Genomic DNA, 19,126 nt, shown 5'->3' on the forward strand with positions numbered 1-19,126 from the left:
ACTGTTCACCATGTAACTTATTCAATATGTAAGAATTTGTTCTCCATGTAATAACTTGTTCGTTATGCTTCAGAAGATTGGAGACTGACGAAAATTAGGCTTGGGGTGGATTAATGATTATGCATTGAGCATTGACTCCCCTATACAGAATTTTATTGTTGTTAACAACCATTTGATCAATAAATATGAGAGATGCCCTCACAACCACAACAACAACAACAAAAGTACACACTTCCAATTGTAAAATAAATAAGTAACCAGGATGTAATGTATAGCATAAGGAATATAGTCAAAATATTGTAACAACTTGGTATGGTGATAGCTGGTACCTAGAATTATCATGTATATAAATGTTGAATCACTGTGTTGTACACCTGAAACTAATGTAATGTAATACTGTGTGTCAACTACCATTCAATAAAAAATAATTATCTACAAAAAAAACAAAACAAAACAAAACACCACCATGGTAAGGGATTACTTTTGAGCAAAGCAAATAGGTATAGTGAGACTGACATTAGGGCGTAGCTAGCAAAAACTTCAGAAAGAAAACCATCTGACCAACACCATATAATGTGCAAACAGAATCTTGTTCCTACCACATTAAAGTATTAATATTTTCAAAAAAAAAAAAAAGAATTACGTCGCATATAAAATACTACAACTGGCTCACAAAATAACTTTTATCCATCAACCGTAGAGATGGGTAGGGAACTATAACTGTCCTCATTTTATAGAGGTAAGAACAAAGATAAAAGTACATAAATGCATAGGTTGGAATGAAAAAGAAATCTGCCCTTCCAAGGATCCAGGAAAGACTCGGGTGAGCAAATGATGCTGGGCATTTATAAGTAGGTGATATTTTAACCCAAGATCATAGATTTCTGGTTAAAGGGAGGTGTCCTTATGAGCATGTGCCTGGGCAGTTAGGAAGGTAGGTCCTGCCGTATTAGCCAACAGCAATCCCAGAGAGAAGACAGCCTCTCAATTTCCACAATGAGGAGAACCCAAAAGGCTCTTTCACCATCATGTATCTGTAAATCTGTAGTTATATTCAATTCATACAGATGCACACACACATCATGGGAGCATCTGTCTGCTTATGGTATTTAATTTTATAATTCAGTTACATATGTAAAATGTGCTGAATTAATTTATTCGTATTCCCTTTCCCATTCTCCCATCTCACAAAACACTTTTATTTGAAATCTCTGTCATCGTTGGAGTCTGCCATCTAACAGTCTTCTGGTGCACCACAACTGTTTGTGATTCTGGAATTTCTTCCTAATTATTTCTTAAACTCCTCCCCCTGCTCAGCCTCCACGGCATCCCTGCTCGATGTGTCCCTGCAGCTCTCACGTGGACCTTGGTCATGTCACCATGGGCCTCTGATGCCCACTCTTGATACCCTCCATTCTCTGCACAGCAGTCGGGGTACCACTTTCGAAACACAAATTTCATTCTGCCACTGCCCTGCTCACAGCCTTCCGTGGCTTCCTCTGGTGTGCAGGAGAGAGCCTGGAACCTGTCACGGGCATGGTGGGATCTGGTCTTTATCAGCCGTCTCGCCGGCTGCCAGGTCAGTCCCCAGGCGGCCGCCGGGCCCCCCGCCAGCACTTCCCCACCCAAGTTCCTGCCCGCCCGGGCCTGCAAGCTGCTGTGCGCTCAGCCTGAAACTCCTCCCGTCTCTTCATCTAGTTACTCCTACAGCTGATCGGGCGTCCAGCCCGAAGCCCTTTCCTGGTCCAGAGCAAGACGCCTCTCCCCTCTTGTTCACGCTCCCAGGGGCACACCCCATGTTTATAACGGCGCAATTCATTATCTGTGGCCTTACCTCTTTGACAGCTCACTGCACGGCCAGCCTTTGCAGCTGTCTAGGAGCAAGACTGCCTCCCCACTGTTCCCCACTGTGCCCCATGTTCACGCAATGCTTGCTATAGGGAAGGAGGTCAAAAATCTTGGTTGAATTAATAACAGCACCGGTAACATTTAGGGACACTTAACTATGCCTTAGGCTCTACACTAAGCCCTTCTGTGGATTATTAATTCTTAAAACCAATCAGATAATCTTGGTGATTCCCATTTCACAGACATCAAACTGAGGCTTAGAGGGGTCACTTCCTAAACTCACATAGCACAAGCCCAGGTTTCGTCAAGATTATGGGATCCCAGCTCAGTGCTTCCAATTTGTCTAGTAAAATAAACAACCTTCTTGGATATCCAAGCAAATGTGACACAGAGGAAAATACTTTTTAAAAAAGTTTGAAGAGGGTCTGAAAGGACAAACCCAACTCTGTTAAGCTGAACAGCTGACAAAATGAGCTATAGCCACATGGCTCCAAAAGCCCTCCTCTTAAGAGTTGGGTAAATTTTGTTTGCTGAAAGAGGTATCACATGCTTTCCTTAATAGGAGAAATGGCAAGTCACTCTGTTTATTTGTTGCTGTTGATTTAAAAGCTCTTAGTCACATGATCTGGTCTGAGATAAATATTTTTCTATGGAAAAGTGCAATTCTAGTATTTGGTTGTTAGATGTAAGTCTGACGTCTGATTTCCTTTTTTTCCCATTGACGACCCTGAGCGCCCCTTCCCCGACCTCTGAGGGAATAAAGTACCCTCTGAGAATTAAACCAGTACAGTTGACCCAGCTGGCTGTTCTCTCCTTCTAGAAAAAGTCTCAAAGCCCTCATAGTAGGGTTTGGTGGGCCAAATACCTAATGTTGAAATTTGTATACAAAGAAAGTTGAGGGAGAGAGAGCCAGCCTGTTAGTGGTGGAAGGGCGGTGGTCATGCCGCACTGAAGAGTCCGTCCATGAACCTACAAATGGAGGAAAGAGGCCTTTACTCTGCAGGGCAAGCTCGGAACATCAGTGAAAAACAGAGGCATCTGGTGTCCCCGAAAGAAGCCCTCAAACCACCTCGGACTGCCTCCCAGGGCTGACACTGGAGGGTATGACTGGAGGCCTCGGAGGCTTGGCGGCTGTGCAGGGCTGGCAGGAGTCCAGGGGTCTCACCACCATGGCCGGAGGAGGAACTTGTGAATAGAAAGGATGTCAGAGCCCAGAAGCAGACGCCCAGTGAAACAGACCAGGAATAATGGAGGGTTCATCCAATACAGCTACAGAGAGAAAGGCACTGAGTGCGGAAGCCATATGGTCCCTGGAACAGGGGCCTGTGTGGGGCAATAAGGGCTCATGGAGCCCCGCTGTGCCCTGAATTAAGTGCAGCTAATTTACTGAGCATTATTATAGGCTAGGCAGTGGGCAAAATGCTCTGCTAGAACCTCATAATTTAATCCACCCCAACTCTAGGACTTATTATTCCCATTTATGGGTGAGGAAACTGAGGCTTAGAGAGTTAAGGGTTTGATCAGCATCCCACAAAAAGCAAGCAGTGTAGAGCCTTCTGAGTCACGGCTTGTAGCCTAGACACCAGGCCACTGCCCCCACAGTCCTCTGGACAGGTCACCTGTACCCTTCATTCTGGTCCTGATCAGGGACAGGGTGGTGGCCTCGGAGAACAAATTCCAGTTTAGACATCTGCCACCTGTGAGTTTGGTCATTATGACTCAGACCTCTTGAGTTCTGGTCAAGAATAATTTCTGATGTGCAAAACCAAGATGACCTCCCCAAGGTGGCAACCCTGCTCTCCAGGTCAGCCACCACCCCAGGTAGCCAGTTTTGAACCTGGGCCCCACCATCTCCAATGGCACCAGCGGTTCTGTCACACAGTTGCCCCTCTACTGTCCATGTCTGTCCTGGGAAAGGACAGATCACTGACAGCAGGGCTCCACGCTGCCTGCTGCATCATCTGTACTCACAGGCAAACCTGCGTGCAGATTTGCATTTGAAAAGTTGATCTCTGTTCCTGCCTGGGATTCTCATAAATCAAAAACGGTCAGTGTTCACAGCAGAGTCTAAAGGGAGAGCTGTCAGGTCAGCCCCAAACACTTAAAATTCTATATGGGAACCAGGAAAATGTCATCTGAACACAGGAGATTGGAGGAACTAAGGGGCCTCTTTTCATCTGGTTCTCATTTAGAGAAATTAGACTACTGGGGAAAGAGGTAAAAATAAAAATTGGAAGCAAAAAAATCTTTAAAGGCAAGCAGATCCCCCATACATTCTGATGTGTAGAGAGGCTAATACTTCCAGTTACCCTTTCCTTAGGGCCAGCTGACAACCTGGCCGGCTGCGAGGAAGGTAACATGGAAAGGGGACGTGTGATTAAAGCCACAGTACCAAGAATTGTCCTTCAAAACCAAAGACCATCAATCTTAAGACAGATCGGGTTTACTGAGACACTGCCTCTACAATGCCACCCTAAAGGCACCATGACACAGAGGAAAGACACAATTGTGTGGCATGTAATATATACGTAGTTACATGTTTATGTAGCTGTATACACCCATATACACACACGTACCGGCAAGTTTAAAGCAATTAAGATTATGCTTACAAAAAGGCAAAAATAACTCAGTTCTTTGGAGAAAAAGGAAGGGGAAAATTGGGAGAGGAAGAGCATTATATTACTTATCTCATTTCTCCATTACATTAATCAGAAATTTTAATCTATCAGTAACCTTTAGTGAATATTGTTTTCAATCAATTGAGACCAGCCTCACCTTTGCTATTCTATAAAATGCAGGTCAGTCTAAGCATTGCAAAGAACCAGGACCCTGCAGCGCTTATCTTGGTATCTCAACCCCCAACACAATGTCTGAAACACAGCTTGTAGAATGGCTCAATGAACAAACATAAACAGAAGGTATGATATAGAAAGTGTCAATTTAGTATCAGAATGTGAAAAATAAAAATGATAAAATACATCTCAGATTAAAAGTCCTTTTGTCCATTAATAAAAAAGGATTGATATTTTTTACTCAATATGTAAATGTTGGAAGGAATTGAGATTCAAATCTTATCTTCTATGGAGCCCTCATTTCTGTGTCTAAATCAAAACCTATAGATTATTAGGGCATATGTCAAGTTTGCACCACTGTAGAATTTTTTGCTAATCACCGAAAGCATAGCCTGAATGAATAGATTTTTCTAAACATAGCACATAGGTTCCTGGTTCAACCTAATGCAATTAGACCCACTGTGCTCTGTAATGACCAATATTCATACAATGTATTATATGATACATTAGGATATGTATCTATGTATGCTCATGTCCTTATAGAAATTTAATTACAAATACATTCTGAGAAATCCCACTTTATGTAATATTTGTATTTGCTTTCACTATTTCCCTTTATAGGAATCCCATGTTAATGATTATAGAAAAAAGATGTCAAAAAGCAAAATATTTAGCCAATTCCTGTCTTTGGCAACAAAAAGTGATCAGTTTCCTTAGACTCATTCCAGTGACTATGACCTCGGCAAGTCAATCAGGATTTCTATCGTGGAGGTCAGAGGGGAGGGAGAAAGCAAAATGGGTTCAAGAGGGTTAGTACAACCATTCGTTGTCAACAAAAATATTGTATTAGGTTTTGACACAAAAAAGTGGTATTTTTGTGACCTATAGCGTATATATAAAAGAATGAAAGGCAATTACACACATACCCATCGCTTGCTTTGAGAAACAGACCATAAGCATCGTGGAGGCACCTCATGCCTTTCTCCTGATCACCGTATTTGCTTTCAAAATTATCTTTAGAGACTTTAGGAGGTTAAGTTGTGGTCACGTGTCAGTGTGTCGGGAAGGCTCTCCAACTTCTATCAAATGCCACGGACGCCTGAGGCTGAGGGATGTCTTCCTTCCTTGGCCTCCGTCCCATGGAGGGGATTTCATGCTGGTTTCGTCGTGCTGACCATGAGCTTCCCCTGAGCATGCACACCTCCCTCAGACATGTAATCTCATATGTTTAAATATCTCAATGGGACAGACTGCTCTGGGCTGGAAGAGGTGCCCCAGAATTCTTAGGGCTCCAGGGAACAGAGTGCAGAGCCACATGGAAGGAGCTACTTACTGAGGGTTTCCTGGTTCACTGAAATACAACTAAATAAACAATTCCTGTGAGAGCAAATGCTTCTTAATTGGTCTGCACGCTTAACTACAATATGCTGTACATGATTCCTCATGTAGAATCACAAGTACAATTGCTCCCAGTATGATCAGTTCAGGAATTCCTGTGGGTGAAGGAAGTACATATCCTGATTCAGGAAATTACTGGCCGTAGGTCTGAGAGGGGAAATGTGCCCCTTGAAAACCAACCAGTCAGGTCCCAAGCTGGTAAGGCATTATTATCTTTAGATTACAGATGAGAAAGGTCAGGTACAGAGAGGTTAATTAATTTGCTTTATGTCACAAATCCTACAAATACCAGAGATTCCATGTTTCATTCTTGATTTAATGCTTATTCCATGTTAAATCTTCTTTGCTCTTGGGGGGAAAAAAATAGAGCAAAGACAGGCGTGCATCATACTTCCCCAAATGGCCATCTGCATACTGTCAATAGGGACTAGAACTGCTGCTCTGCAAACAGAGCGAAATGCAGAAGCCTCCGTCTGCTGTGTGTTTGTGGGCGTGGGGAGAGGAGCCTGACATCTGAAGGGAGTCAATTAATTTACGTGTCTTTTTAGCAACACTGAATCTTTTCTGGGATATGATAGGGCATAATAAGCCAATTAATTAACCAATTAATAATATATTATTGTCTACATTGATGATTATATTTGAGTTCCTACACACAAAAATTACCTTGGCAAGTTTTGAATAAATAATTTTCTAAGCAAAAAGAGATTTGTGTAACATCTACACAGGTAATTTATGGTCCCATGTAAAATTATAGGCTTTTGGATGAAAATGTATTTATAGAATATAAGAATCAAGTCATAAGCATCAGCCTATCTGAACAATAAATTTGATCCAAAATACAAATGTATTTTAAACATATTAATCAAATTGTAGGGATAGTACTTTTAGTAAAATTTTTATGCCATTATATATATTTTTTCATTTAACCAACCTCCTAACATTCTATATATTTCGTCTATATGAATGTATGATACCACCAGAACCTCATGGAAAATATTAATTAATACTTCTTTACTTTGTGAGAACTACCCATAAGAACCATACTGCACAATTCTGAGGGAATTTCTGTGGCATTGGCATGTGCCAAACGGGTGCAGCTCGGCTGCTAACACAGCATGGAGGGACTCTCCATGGGAGCCTGTCAATTTTTCAAAGAAAACTGAGAAACTGACCCACAAAATCCTCCAGCCCACTTGAGACTGAGAAGGTGGCTTTAGAATGGCTGTGAGAATAACTCCAGGCCTAAATAAACTGACTTCTGAAATAATCCCCCCACTGTGGGGGTTGGTCTTCTACCATGTTCTATCTGCCCACATTTTTTATAAGGACGAAAATCGTAAGACCCTCTTGTCCTCCACTTACACTGAACCCTCTTCCTCCCTCAGTGAAACCCACCAGCCTGCTGAGAGGAAAGAAGTGACTACTTCATAACATGTTGGGCGAAGTGCCCTGTATTTTTCTCAGATTTGCCTGAACAAGTGTAGGTGGCGGCTACATTTTTTCAGGCCATGGGCCTTTGAGGAATTTATTGCCATTTTTCTTCAGTCTGAATAAATCTGCTTGCCAGTGAAACAATGGTTTGATTTACCTTTGTCGTTGACATGGCAACAGCTCTTGAAGGGACAGGCAGTGCCCGGGCTGCAATTCAGGCTCCTGGGTGTCATGCCGGAACCCCAGGACTGGCTCCTGTTTTCCTATTTGGGCTCCTGAGCACCTGCTTCCATGCAGGATGCAAGGATACATCTGCTCTTAGGAGGACAACAAAGTCAGGGTCTCTAGGGTCGGGCTTGTGTCCTGCATGCTGCTCAAGGACAGGCTCTGGGCACACAGCTGCACCCCTACTGAGCCTGTCACCAACTGGGTGCTTAACAGGGGCTCATGGAGTGAACCCCTAAGTGTGAAGCCCTAAATTTGAGGAATACAGTGGCTACCAATAGGCAAAGGGACAATTTACCCTGCCTTTTACCTCGAACTTCAGGGTAACCAATCATTGATGGGGTGAAGTTTCTCTCTGTAGAAGAATTCCAGCTAACAAATGGAGAAGGAGCAATAAAATTAGAAAATCACCACTTTGCAAGACCTAAAGAAAGAACCGATCTGGACATTCATTGTTAATGGCCACTGACCTTGGCCAGTGAAAGCTCACAAGGAGCTTTATAACAGAAGCATCAGGATGGCCCCTGAACCCAGCAACCTAGCAACCAATCCAACATTGCAAAAATGAGACAAGAAGAGGTCACAGAACTCCTAACGCAATGCAAGAGAAAGACCCATCACCGCCCGCGATGTAGTCCTGCTGAAAGAACAGAAGCTGAACCTTCTCAAGGCTGGAGATCTAACCACTGGTTAACACAAAACGTGGGGGCCAGAGAAACAGGCTAGGTGACACCATGGGAACAAAATCAGCAATCCTGGCATATGGGAAATTCTAGTGGGCAAGCAAACTGGTGTATTTCGCAAGGACTGCAAGATTTCAACAGCAAGAATCAAAAAGAGGGACCAGGAACATATATACTAAAAAAGACTCAGATGTGGCAACCAAATGCCATGTGGGAAGTGTGGTTATAGCTGATTCAAAGAATCCAGCTGCCAACAAATGTTTCAGGCTCTCTGGATAGTTAGCTTGACTGTCTCATGGGATCAGGGAAGAGTCCTTATGTCACCCAAACAGGGTTGTCATTGGCCTTCCTGCTGAGGATGTGACACTCAGAACAATGCAAAAGATGTCCATCAGAGACCACCTGCAGACGGCCAGGGCAACCACCACTGTCCACCTGGGCACGGGGTTCTGGAGAGAAACTGCAGACACAGTCTGATGCCCTTTCCAAAGCCTTCTAGCTTTAAACAAGTCCACTTGAGGATGCCACGCTCTCAAACTGGAACCCCAAGGGGCACCGGTCTGGAAAGGTTGATCTTCACCAGTTTAGGTACTTTAAAATGAAGTCAGGTTGGGGAACAAAAATCTCTAAAAATGGTGCTCCAACCTTTTCCAATGTCTGTCTAGCTTCAAAGACTGAAATGAAGAGGGAAGCTCAAAGGGATTCAGTTCTTATCCAGGAAACTAAATCTGGCCCAATTAGAAACTTCTTAAATGTTAAGGCTGAGAGATTTTGCCTTAAATTGGAAGCAGTTTGGTTGAGTTAGAAGATTGAAGTCCACGGAGCTTGTATCTGATCCACAGGCCTATGGTCAGGCTTAGAGAATCTTCTAGTATACTTTTCCCCCTTTATCAAAGGGCAGAGGTGACCCTCCAGGGACTGCCCGATTCCCCAAAGCAGAGGAGGCACTTGCGCTGCGGGAGTTAGCCTGAAGAGAAGTGGTCACTCCCTTAGGAAAGGATGTCCCCACGGGCCACCTGTCAGCTAACACAGAAACCCCAGGGCGGAAGGATCTGGCAGGCTGGGGTTTCCCTGCAGTCCCAGAATGGTCCAACAGACCTCCTGCCATGACGTAAATGTTCGTATAGCCATATTAACTACTGAGTACTTGAGCTGTGGCTAGTGTGACCAAGAACCTAAAGTTTTAATTTTATTTAAATTTATTTAAATGTCAATTGCTTCATGTGGCCTGTGGCTCTCCAATTAAAGTGTGAACAGAACTCCTGTGGCACGTATCGAAAATACAGATCTCCAGACCCTGTAGGTGGGGATTCTGGTCAATAGAGAGAAGTGGGGCTTGGCATCTGCCTTTGGAACAAGCTCCCCAGGTGCTAATGATGCTGGTGGCCCTGAAATAGTGCCCCAGCCTTCAAGAGTCTCCTGGTAGAGGAGCACAGCCACCTCAGGGCAGCAGACAATAGGAAGGACATGCAGTGGGCTCAGGAGCGAGCCGGGGTGCCACAGGCTTGCGTCGCGAGGCTCTCGTGTAGATATTACGTGAAGCAGGGACATTGCCTTGGGTTGGGACAGCTATTCAGACACTCAGGGTCACGGCCAAGGCCTCACGATGTCCCACCCACTACTGGTTTGTGCTCTCCGGCTCACAGTCCCCTTGCCACTACTATACTTAGGTCAGCTGCAAACATCCTTGGATGTCAAAGAAATGCCATGCCTAGATCTACAGGATAACCCTCCACAGGTCACTGCCAGACTGCATTCTGTTTGGCCCAAATATGTACTGCACTGCAAGGTTCTGAGGTCCATGCTCACTGTGGCCCACATCTTGGTGTCCCTGACCACTGCTCAAAGGGCCAGATCTTGGTCCTTTCCCAGGGCTATCTGATCAAAGGTCATCACTGTTCTAGCATCTCATGTATAAGCATTTTCCTCGACATCTCCCTTTCCATTAGCCCACACACTCACCTGCTCATCAGTGTCTGTCCGTTCTCACTCCTGGATATATCCCCTCTTCCCCTTTCTGGTCCTCCCTTGGGTGGGGACATTATCAGCCCTAAATGCAGCCCCTGTGTACCAGCCATAAACAGCCTCTGACCCACACCACTCCTCACCCCATAGCCACATAGCCAGAACGGGCTTTAAAAAACTGAATTTTATCATGTCACTGCCCTGCTTAAAGGCCTTGCTTCCACAGGGCACCACCACAGTCCTTTTGAAAAAACACAAGGCTCTTATGGAGTACAAGGTCCTGCCCAGGCTGGCTTCAGCTTCTCTCTCTCTCTCTCTCTCTCACCATCTCCCTTTAGCTTACTGACCCACTGACCTCCTCAGCTTCCAAAATGTCACAAAGCTATTCCGCCTCCCACAGGACTCTGATGTATGCTCTTCTCTTTCTCTGGAACTGCCTACCATCTGCCCCTCTTTTCTGGTTCATGTACAACTTAAATGCTGCTTCCTTACATGGCTTCCTTCCCTAAACCAGGACCTCATATTTGTCTCCTTTAGCTCTTGGCACCACTGTCATTCAGTATCATTTTGTGATGGCCAGTTTAGCACTGGGCTCCTTGACTGACCTCCAAGGGGACAAGGACTTGGCTTTGTTTAGTATTGTACCTCGTGGCGACTAGAGCATCCGGTATTAAATAAATGAGGAAGTGAATAAAGAAATGATTTCATGGACATATTAATTCTTAATCATTTGAGCAATAAAGACTTATAAAGATTTGTGAGTGGTGGACGGGAAGCTGAGAGAGAAAACATGAAGGCAGAGAGCAGAGTTTCCGAGGTAAGCTTCCGCCCACCTTAGTTGAATCAACAATTGCAGCCGCCAGCTAATTAAAGCTGAAGGTTCTAGCAGGCAGGCGAAGCTGCTTCTGCAAGAACAGAATGAACAAGAATAACACTCTATGCATAAAGATTTCAAAATTATAGTTCCTGGGGATGTCAAGATTGAGTTAGGAACCCAAAGGATCTGCACACGGATCCCCTCCAGCTCTTGTCAGAACTGACGTGTTCGGCCATCAAGGCGCACAGATAGGATTAGGCACCAGCCGATCTCCATTAACTTTGGAAGGGTTCAACAGGACGTAGTTATGGTGAAGTCAAGGGTATAATCAGGTGAATAACCAGTATTGTTGGATCCCCAGGAAGGTGTCTTTGAGTCACTGAAACCTGATTATCAGAAATAACGTGAGCTCTAAACTTACAGCACCGACCGTACACAGACTTGGCTTCACTTTGCAGATGAGGAAACAGAATAAAAGCAGCTTGTTGTTGGAAGCAAAGCTGGTTTCCTGACCCAAACCCGGTGTCCTTTCCAGATGCTTTCTCCTTGAAGAGCTTCTCACACCACCTAAGACAGGCCTTTGACCTCCTGATGACTCCCTCTGCCTTGGTCCAGGCTGTCCGTGAACCATCATTTGCCCGTCTGGTAAATGCTTATCGAGTGCTTGCTCCCAGCCAGGCCTAGCGGAAGGGGCGGCAGGAGGGCTCAGACCCTGCCCCTGACCTTAAGGATATCTGTGGTGGTAGGAGAGGTAGGGAAGGTCCAACAGGAAAATGAGGACAACGGCAGGCAGCTCCTAAAGGTCATGGAACAGCACAGGGGTCAGGGCTCTGTGTGGCTGACCAGGGTCACTGCATGGAAGAACAGTGGCCTCTTTGGTCTAGGACCCTCCGTGGCACCCATGCACACGCACAGGTGACAGCCACCTTACGGCAGCCACATCACCCCAGGGGCTCACATCATTTGCAGGCCTCATTTGCAAGAACTACTAGTAAATTTCCCCCTGGACTTACAGTGTTTATTTTTTTGTCAACTCAAGCATAGAACTTTACACTTATCCCTGTTAAATCTCATCTTGTTAGTTTTGGCCCATTGATCCAAAATGTAATCCCAATTCTGCTGCAGTTACCTCTTCCAGCATTGTTGCCAAGAAATGTGATCCACACACCTTTCATGTCTTCTGAGAGATGGCTGACAGAACTGTGGGCCAGGACGAGGCCTCGCACACAACTGAGGCCACTGAGAGCCAGCTCGGTCCAGCTGTCCAACACCCTTGGGGTCAACATGAACTACGGATTAGCATCCTCTGGGCAGTTATTCTGCCAACTCCCAATCTACCCAATGTTATCTCCACCCCGGCTGCTTTTTCTCTGTCCCACATCATGATATTCTGAGAGATGCTGTCAAATAAATGCCTTCCTAAATATACTGCCCATGTGTGACAAACGTAAAAGGCCCTTTCTGCTACTGTTCTAGAGTGAATATTAATAAGATTTGCCCTTGCAGAGATGTCTGGAATTATTCCAGACAGAATAAAAGTCAATGCCAAAGCTCTTCTAGCTCGAAGACACACCAGTTACAAATTCATGGACTTCCTCCAGTAACTGCCTTCCATCAGTGAGGGGAGAGGGCTTGCAAACCGAAGGCTCAGTGGTTTGAGAGATGTAGGAAGTGTGATCTACCGCCGTCACTTTTAATTATCCTAAACTGGAAAAACGGATGTTGAAGCTGGCCAGTCTGCCCAATAAAGCATTTTGATCAAAGATGCAGTTGCACAGAGCACCTGTGTGAGGAAGGGCCTGAGAGCCCACGGGGATCCAGGAGAATTATGGGAGCTATAAAGCCAGTCCCTGTAGTTCCAGAGCAGACAGCAACACCGTGAAAAATGCTTCTCTGCGGGGGCTTTGGGTTTCTTTAAACATTCAATTATGGCTACACAAACACAAATTCAAAGTGAACAGCATCCAATCTTTGTACAAATTAGGATGCTAGAAGGCAAATAGAATAGATTCCCTGAAACAACTCTTAAATGCAATTTCAACCCTGTTTCAAGAAGAACTGGTGTGCATGAAGAGGCTCTGAATAGGGTTAATCAGGTGACTCTCTCAGTATTAGCTTTAGGTCTGGCAAGGCACTGAGACAACCTTTGGTTATGATCTCTAAGCAGGTTTTATTAAAACAGATTTCTGGATATTTAAAGGCCCAGTATCCAATGGGAACAGCTTTAACCCCTTTGAAAGTTGCTGGAGGATGTTCCCAAACTCACCATTTCCATCTTATGAATAATAAATACTTCAATGGATTCTTCTTTTCTATCATTTTCTAGTTTTCACTGCAATTTTTTTCTTCAATATAAAAAGTTCTCCTAATTTTAATGGTAATAATTTCATGTCAAACACTAATAAACTAAATGTCTTTCATAATCTTACCACTCAGAGATACACGTACCTGTGTATACTTTCAAAATAAAAACTGAATACCATGTAAACTTTTATTGAATACACCATGTACATTGATTATATCATGAATGTTTCTTCCAAAAAGAAAGGTCTCCACTGTCAGCTTTAATTGCTGTGTAGTAGTCTATTTCATAGCTGAGTCATAATTTATTTAACTAATCTCCTGTTGATGTGCTTTTAGGTAGAACATTCTGCACTGAACACCCTGGATGAAGGGTTGCTTCCCGGCATGTCTGCACCAAAGCTGGGTGCCCAGCAGGTTACCTTCTGGTTGGTCAGGCTCTCTACTCGGCAGGCTGCTAAATAGTCACATTTATCTTTGGGCTCTTACAGCTTCATTTGGATGAATTCTCTTATTGGAGCTATTGGACCAAAGGCTATGCCAGTGAGCAGTTCTGTTTTATCCTGGCTGATGGATTATCTTTTGTGTCTGACAGCGCTGAGAGCTAGTTAGCACACAAGCATTTCACTCTACTTATAAAACTGAAGACTTTTTGGTATAGTCTCACAAGTGCAGTCCATACAGAAAAGACCTGTAACCCTTTTCAAAAAATCATCATGCTGAAACGTTTTAGAGAAGGCATTAATAAAACAGTGATGCTGGCATGCTTTGATTATGAAATGTTGATTTGAGCAGAATGGAATTGGTCTAATAACACAATCAACACAAAGCTATGTAGTCTGCCCTTAGGAAAATATTAAACACTTGTCATATATTCTTTAAAAATGTGGGTTGACAGTGAGGTTGGAAAGAGAGAAATAAATCAAGAAGAGAGAGTTTTATGTTTTCAGCTTTTCTCATTTTGAGATTTTTTTTGTGTGAAAGGCCCAGTACTGGAAGTAAAAAAAAAGCACCTTTTAAAATGATCTCTCATACAGAGTAGCCATTGTCTAACAGTCAATGTGTATAATGCTATTCACCTTAATGGGCGGTAAATCATTTTCAAGGGGAACCATGAACAAGGCTTATTAAGCCACTTTGCAGATGCAGAGAACCAGACGGGCTCTAGGAACTACATTTCTGTATGGAAAAGTGTCCATTACAAGCTAAAGTACATTACAAAGCTGAAGGGAGAAGGAGATAGCAAATTGCACACAGATGACAATAGCAATTAGAAAGACAAAGGAAATAAAACCTTACTTATAAGAATCTATATAAACATCCACCAAAATAGTAACCAAGATTGTGTTTGGTAGTAGTTCAATTATATTTTTAGTCTTTTTTTCCCCCTATAGTTTTCAATCTTCTGAACTGGACATGTATTTTTTTTTTAATGGTAAAAACAAATCAAGATTTCCATTTCAAGTCTATTCCCATTCTTCTATCTGCAGACCTAACACCATCTAAGGGTCCCAGATGGGTCTCACTCATGCTGTTCACCACATCCCCCCAACTGCCTACCAAGAGGAGTGGTTGCAATAAAGACACTCTCCAAATCCAGCCACCAATCTTAAAACCCCATCAAGGAAATGCATCACACCAGAAGCCTTGCTTTCTTTTGATCTTCCAGGGAATACCTAGTTTCTTCACAGAGATATTTCAAAACCACATACAAAGAATAATATGCAAATATCAAAATGTCCCATAATCTTACATGAAAAAAAAAACAGCATGAAAATATGTACTTTGCTAAGAAAGACATATCAAAAGCAACATACAGGTTTCTGTTCAGCTCCCCCAAGATGTGTGCATGAACCTCTACATCAGGATCACCGAGTCATAAGGAAAGCTAAAAATACACGTTTACTGCTTACAAAAGCTTTTCATCCACTTAAGGGGGAGGGGTAAACATGCCAGAAATAGGAAGAGGCAGGCTACAGATCCCAAGGAACAGGCCACGCTAGTGTACATATATTCACATAAAATATATATTTATGTACATTTATTTACCTATTTTTTTAAATTGCCATTGGCCATGGTATTACATATTAATGTGAGCACTGGCTTTGAAGATCTCATTCATCTGATTTGCTTAGGACCCACCAATCAAAGCAATGATACAAGCAAATGATCTGAATTGTTTATAGGGAGATGCTGAGTCAGATTTTGTGGCTCAAAATCTCTGGCAGTACTCATTACAGTGAAGTTGTCCTTTCTACACTGTCATAAAAGAAATCAGCATTTCACTGATGGGAGAGGAACAGGACCCAGAAGTTCCAGAAGGGAAAAACTCATATTTTGAATTGAGCAGAACTTGGGAACTTGATTTATATCTTCAAATACAGACTGCTCATTTGGAGACCTCAAATCTTTTCTGGTACTGTTCATATAAGACAGTAAGGAGTCCCTTAGATCTGAGGAACCCTTGGGGATGTGGTCACACAGTGTACAACAGGATGACAAGAATATGGGTGGTTTTTACTTATGCCTTGAAGCAGGCTCAGTTTTCCACTGGGAAGGCTTACAAAATATGTAATAATATCCATGTGCCCCAGAAAAATATAATACCATTTTCTGGAAATTTATATAATTTTGCAAAAAAGGGTCAAATTTTTAAAGAAAAAGATAAAATAAATACTTTATACCACTGGAGACAAGCTCTGAAAGATAAAATAAACTCTTGGTATTTCTCAGGGAAAAAAAAAAGTTTCTATCCATTTGAAGCTGTTTCTCCTTATATAACCCAGGAATTGCCAAAAGTCAACTAATTATGGAATGCTGTTATTTGAACAGAACAGAGGATGCTTAAATTCTAGCCTTGAAAAAGTAGGCTCTGAAAAAAAGAAACATCAGAACTATGAGAAAAACCTGCTGAGTTACAAAGTTCTTTTTTAGAGTGATAAAATTCTTTATTTTTCCATTGGATAATTTTTTTTGAAGTTAATTCCAGCCTCGAATCCAAATTCGGACTGTGAATCCACGAGTTTATTTCTGTTTCTCTAAATGCCAACATCAATTACACAGCACTTTTCACTCCACGCTGTCTTAACTTTCTCCTATCACGCAATAAACAAGAATTAACTTGACTTACTCATTCCTTTCCAGATTTATGGTCAGTTCTTTGTTTTCCAGTTGTACTCGAAAAGTCAACATTTCTGGATGATTCTGAAAGATAAATGAGAGAAGTCAGTTGAAAACCACATCAACTGACTTGCCAATATCTGCGTAAGTTCCGTAGGCATATTCAAAGCAGAGAAAGAACATTTCCCGGACTGAAGTCCTTTTTGATGCTTCCTTGTCCCTCACCAACTCTAGTTCATAGGAAGGTCCTGTTGTATTGCCCCCCTGCCCAAATACAACTCCGTTGTCCAGGTCTTTTACCTCCCCAGGCTGCTCCAGTTCAGACCACACCCACCCCTCACCTGAATTACTGCAGAACCCTTCCAGTCCAGGTCCCTCCACCCTCCCTTTGCTCTTCTCCCATTCATTCTTCCATAGCAGCAGCAAGATAGCTTTAAAACACCACCTCATCAACCCACCCCTGCTTGTGATGAGCCTGCCCTGGCATCCCACCGATGATGAGATGCCAGGTCTTCAGTGTGGCCTACAGTCCCCTCATGGCCTGGCCTACGTGGGGCCACCTAGGCTGCTCTTCCCCCACTCACCCGGCTCTCCCTCCACACCACCTATGCTGCCCTCCTCCGCACTCACCTGGCTCTACCCAGCCTGGGCTTACCAGCTACTCAAACATGCCGACTCCATTGCAGCCCTGAGTCTTTGCACATGCTGTTCCCTCTATCTGGAATGCTTGCTCAGACTCTGCTATTAACTGCTTCAAAGCAGCTTACCTCACTCCCCAGTCAAATCACACCTCCTCCCCCGGCATTCTTTCTTACAGGCTCCTATCTTTTCCTCTTTGTGAGAAAGAACTTCCCTTCTACTTACAACTCAGTAGGCAGACCTGTGGGTCTGTGTATGTATTATGTCACGAAGGTGCCAAATAACAGAAGCTCAATTACGATCTGGTGAATGAAAAAAATCAATGGACAGGGTGACCCCCTCCAACAATCTCCTGTCTTCTTGCTGGGCAGAAAGCAAGAAACCTCTGCCCCTCCCCTCTGGGGCCCTGGGACCCTAGGCCCCTTGTGTCAATGGGGAGAGCAGGCGCCTGTATTCTGTTCAGCCCCAGAAATCCCAGTGAATTCCTTGCTCTGGGAATGTACCCACGTAACGTGTCCCTCAGAGCACACCCCTATCCCGGGCTCTCCCCACCCAAACAAGGGTGGCCAAATATGCCACCCACCTACCTTTTGAGCCCAATTCAGCGACTCGGAATCCCTACCCACATCAGCCTCTATTGGCCATCCCAGATTCACCCTTTGAAGCCCCTTTCTGCTGCCCCTCTTCCTGTGGCCCCTCAATGGTTCTGGGGACTGGCAGTCAATCCCAGCTCTCCCTTATCCACGCCAGCCTGTCTCCACGGGGCTTTACGTTTCTGTGGGGCATTCCCCATTGAGAGAATTTACTCTTTCATGTTTATTTTAAGAACGAATGCTGTGCACTCATCCTGATGATTGATGAAGACGGTCCCGGGCGCAACCCGGCCCCCGACCCAGGGCAGCGGGGCTCCGCGCTGCCGGGAGAGGGCACCAGAGACATCAGCTCACAGCTGGCACAGTCCACCCGAGGGAGGGCCAGAGGCCCACACAGCCCAGCGCAGAAGCCGGGCCCCTTCGCGGCTCAGAAGCAGCACAGCGGGGGAGGAGAGGTGGGCCATCCCGCGGACTGGCGCGGAGCCCCGGGCCTCCATGCGGCCCGCGTGGCGCTGGCGCTGCGAGGGACGCCGCAGCCCCGCTCAGCCACCACCGGCAGCCGCGGGCGATCAGGGCCTCTCGGGTCAGTCGTGTGGGTTTTGTCTGCCTTCGCTTTGCAAGTTCTTTGGTTTTATGCTTGTATAATGGATATGCGAGTAAGAGGTTTGCGCATAGCTGCCTGCTATTCCACATTTGAAAGGCACTATGATGCCCCCAGAGTTCAGAGACCTTTTCCCGACATTGCATTTCAGCTATTCCAGGAATTAACTTACCACATGTTACTCTGAGACTTTAAGAGAAAATGGACCATAAGTTCCAATATCCAACATTAAAATAATTTGTTAAGATGAAACAAAAAACGTAACAACGGGAGGTCACGTGAGTTTTGGGAAGATGTTAAGATGCATATTAGCTGACACCACATTACTGGGGCAGAATCATAAATGATGAAACACTATTTGCTTTAGTTGGGGGGCATCCTTCTACAGTTTCCTATGTCTAATACGGTGGCCATTAGCCACAACATGGTTATTTAAATTCAAATTAAATTAAATTGAAATAAAATTTAAAAATCAGTTCATCAGTCCCAGTAAATGCATTTTGAGACTCAATAACAACATGTGGCCAGTGACTACCACTGCTGGCCAGCGCAGCTACAGAAGGTTTCCATCCTCACAGACCTTCACAGAAATTCCCATCGTCCCTGGACAGCTCTGAGCCAGTAATAAAGACCTAAAACTTGCATCATCCTATTGCTGCCTGACTAACAGACTATTGTAAATATTGGTGCCTTCAGGAGATAAAATTTGG

The 19,126-nt window shown here is 44.1% G+C and overlaps 1 protein-coding gene across 2 annotated transcripts in view; it reads right to left on the reverse strand.

The window, feature by feature from the left end:
• Positions 1-19,126, reverse strand: part of ADAM12 (ADAM metallopeptidase domain 12) — a 333,734-nt gene that overhangs the window by 231,374 nt on the left and 83,234 nt on the right. For both annotated transcript variants that reach the window (XR_008999055.1, XM_036898669.2), the window contains exon 3: positions 16,594-16,667. Coding sequence is in view for 1 of the 2 variants with exons in the window: in XM_036898669.2 (XP_036754564.2) it covers positions 16,594-16,667 (74 nt within the window). In the remaining variant the exon portion in view is untranslated. The remainder of the gene's footprint in view (positions 1-16,593; positions 16,668-19,126) is intronic.

The sequence above is a fragment of the Manis pentadactyla genome, chromosome 8, assembly GCF_030020395.1.
Source record: "Manis pentadactyla isolate mManPen7 chromosome 8, mManPen7.hap1, whole genome shotgun sequence".
Lineage (NCBI taxonomy): Eukaryota > Metazoa > Chordata > Mammalia > Pholidota > Manidae > Manis > Manis pentadactyla.